This window comes from Trichinella spiralis (genome assembly GCF_000181795.1).
Source record: "Trichinella spiralis strain ISS 195 chromosome Unknown Scfld2, whole genome shotgun sequence".
NCBI lineage: Eukaryota > Metazoa > Nematoda > Enoplea > Trichinellida > Trichinellidae > Trichinella > Trichinella spiralis.
In genome coordinates this window covers 7,353,429-7,356,396 of record NW_003526941.1, presented here as the reverse complement: position 1 = coordinate 7,356,396, position 2,968 = coordinate 7,353,429, and the positions used below count along the sequence as shown (strand labels likewise).

The 2,968-nt window shown below is 42.0% G+C and overlaps 1 protein-coding gene across 1 annotated transcript; it reads right to left on the bottom strand.

Annotated features, from left to right (window-relative positions):
* Nucleotides 1-79: 79 nt before the first annotated feature.
* Nucleotides 80-2,968, bottom strand: Tsp_12184 (hypothetical protein; the record flags this gene model as incomplete). Its single annotated transcript, XM_003380471.1, has 2 exons — nt 80-754; nt 2,096-2,968. Coding segments are annotated over 2 exons (1,548 nt in total), but the record flags the coding sequence as incomplete, so codon positions are not given.

The following is a 2,968-nucleotide window of genomic DNA, read 5'->3' as shown; positions in this document are numbered from 1 at the left end:
AAGTCAGCTGGAGCAACCTTGGGGCTGCGAATGAGCGAGTCGAGCTGCCTCAACAAGTGCGTCGTTCTTCTTCCAATTTTCATTCATCCGAGTTAAACGTCTCACAGCGATGTTCCGCCTTGGCGAGCTCAAGTTCCACACGACGACGTGCCTCGTCCACGTCGTCGCATTTTCCCTGCTGTTGGGCCAACTGGAGTTGGGCAGCGTTCGCCTGGGCTCGAAGTATACGATTCTGTGCTCGGCTCGTTTCCAATTCTCGACTGGTCACTTCCAGCCGACCGTTCAGCTCGTCGTGAGCTTTCTTCAACTGACCATGCTCGCTCTGCAAACTGGCCAGCAGTCTGCATTCACGTTGCTGCTGCTGTTCGTCACGTTGGCGTTCCGAGGCTCCCAGTCGAACCAGTCGACTATTTTCTTCGGTCAATTGTTCCAACCGGGTTGCTTGTTCGGCTTTTTCCAGACGAGCCTGCTTCAATTGGACTTTGAATTGTCGGACATCGTTGCACAGACGTTCGTAATCTCGTCCCAATTGCTCGTGCAACGCTTGCAAATGCTCGTGATCGTCAAGCAATAGACGATGCTGTTTCTGCAGCTCTTCGAAACCGCGTCGAGCCAACGCCGCGCCCCTTTCCCAATTGTCGCACTGATTTTGCAATTCGACGTTCTCTTTCTTGATCACGTCGTGATTCAGCTGCAATGAACGCAACTCTACCTGCAAGCCGGCATTTTCTGCTTCTGCTTGACGGCCAGAACCCTTGAAATGATATTTTTATTATTACCACCACTGAGGAGTGCTTAAATGAAATTAACAAACCATTTCCATTTGCCCAAGCGAAGTCATTCTAATTGAGAGAATGTTCTTTTGTTCTATTCTATCCCACTCGATTAATTACTACTCAAAAAACTGGATGTACACTACGTGTAGTATGTAAATTAACAGTTGAAGAAGTTTTATGCTTGGGTTATTGGTTTGAGTAAGTCAACTAACTCTTCCTCTTCCTCTTTGAAACACATTTCAAAAAAAGCAAGTTGATCACACATATATATACGACGAAGTGAAGGCGAAGTAAAATGGAAATTCTGATTTCTCTGACTGATTGTCAAGAACCGAAGCAATCATTGGAATAACTGGACTCTCGAAGCACAAAGTTGACTCAACTTGGTCGCTATCAAACCACTTTTCTCCTACAAACAAACACTCACTCACGTTGAATACTCTGCTGCTCAATAGTTTGAAAATGAAAACAGTTGAAATTTACATTCTCATGCTGGAAAAACTCTACGAACTGTAAATCTGTAATCAGAAAATTCACCTTTTGAGATGACACTTCTCTAAATCTAGAATAGCTGGCATTTAAACACAGTTTCGATGATGTTGATCAACAACAGATTGACCTCAACGTTGAACAACACTAAACTAAATATATGCTTCTTCAAAGAAAGAAAGCAAAGAAACCTCTTTGACACTAACTATGTGATGCAGCTTCAGTTTGGCCCAACGGCGATAATAATATAAATCAACAGTCACAATCATTGTATATTCGGGATAACAGCTCGAAAATACCTCTGTCTGATTGTTTTTTTCTGAACAGAAATTCAGCGTATATAAAAAGATGGAAGCGAAATTGTATCAACTTATTCTGCTATTTCAACTAGTGACGAGATAATGATTGCTTTTAACTGTCGGAAAAAGTACACTCACTTACGTTGTGCTTCATTCTCAACAAAGAAATGTGAAAACTACAATCTGCTGAACGCAATGCACAGATTGCAATACTTGAAGTGGAACACGAACGTCTACGTCTGTCCACTGACGTATATATATGGATTCAGCATTCTTTTCGTATATATATAAGAGCTGCGAGAAATGCAAATCAAACTGGTAAATAAACAATATATATATACGTATATATACGAAAAGAATGCCGAATCCAAGTGAAACAAATAAACAAAACGACGAATAACAATGTTGGATGCAAACAATGAAACTTGTTTATGAGTGCTGAATAAATAAAATGGGTATGTGAAGATAAAAAAATGAGAGCAGAGAAAATTATTTGAAATATGAAAAACAGAAACAAACATATTTACTTACCAATTTGATTTGCATTTCTCGCAGCTCTTGGCGTAGTTTCAAATTTTCATTGGATGTCATCTGAGCTTCATTGCAATATTTCTCAATTTGACTTTGCAAGATGTGCACTTGTTGGCGTATGTTGCCATTTTCATCGATCAGGAGGCGATTTTTGAGACGAATATTTTCCACCGAATCGGTCACATCTGCCAACACGGTTGACGACTGTCGTTGCTCATCAGTTGCTGCAAATGCACATTGTGAAGCAATCTGTTGCCTCAGTGCTGCTAGCTCGTTTTCACTGCATTCCAACTGCTGCTGACCACTGGCTATTTGATTTTTCAATCGTTGGATCACTTGCCAGAATAAAATTCTAGGATCATCTTCATTCGCGCACCGCTGCTTTTCATCGTCGACGGGGTTCTCTTCTTCAGACGACGTGTTCAGCGATGATCGCATTTCCGTGATCAACTGTTCGAATGAATGAATTTTACGCTTTTCGTTGACCAAATCTTCGGCCAATGCTTGATTCTTGTTCGCTTCGACTTCAAGCTGCTGTTGTAGACGTCTGTTCGTCGACTGCAAACTGTCCATATGAGCACTGAGCTCATCGTACTGTAATCGTACAGTAGCCAGACGTTCGTGTTCCACTTCAAGCCGACCCAGACGTTGGCGACACTGTTCCAACTCTGCGTCGGCTGATTCCAACGACTGCTTGACTTTGGCATTCTCGTGCTCTAGAAAACTTCGATCCCTTTGCAAAGAGGCAAACTGTGCTTGGGTTGTGATTTGTTCATTTTCCAAACGTCTCAAATCGGCCTCGGCTAATTTCAATTTCGACTCTGCTGAACTGAGCTCTTGTTTAAATATTGCAATCTGTGCATTGCGTTCAAC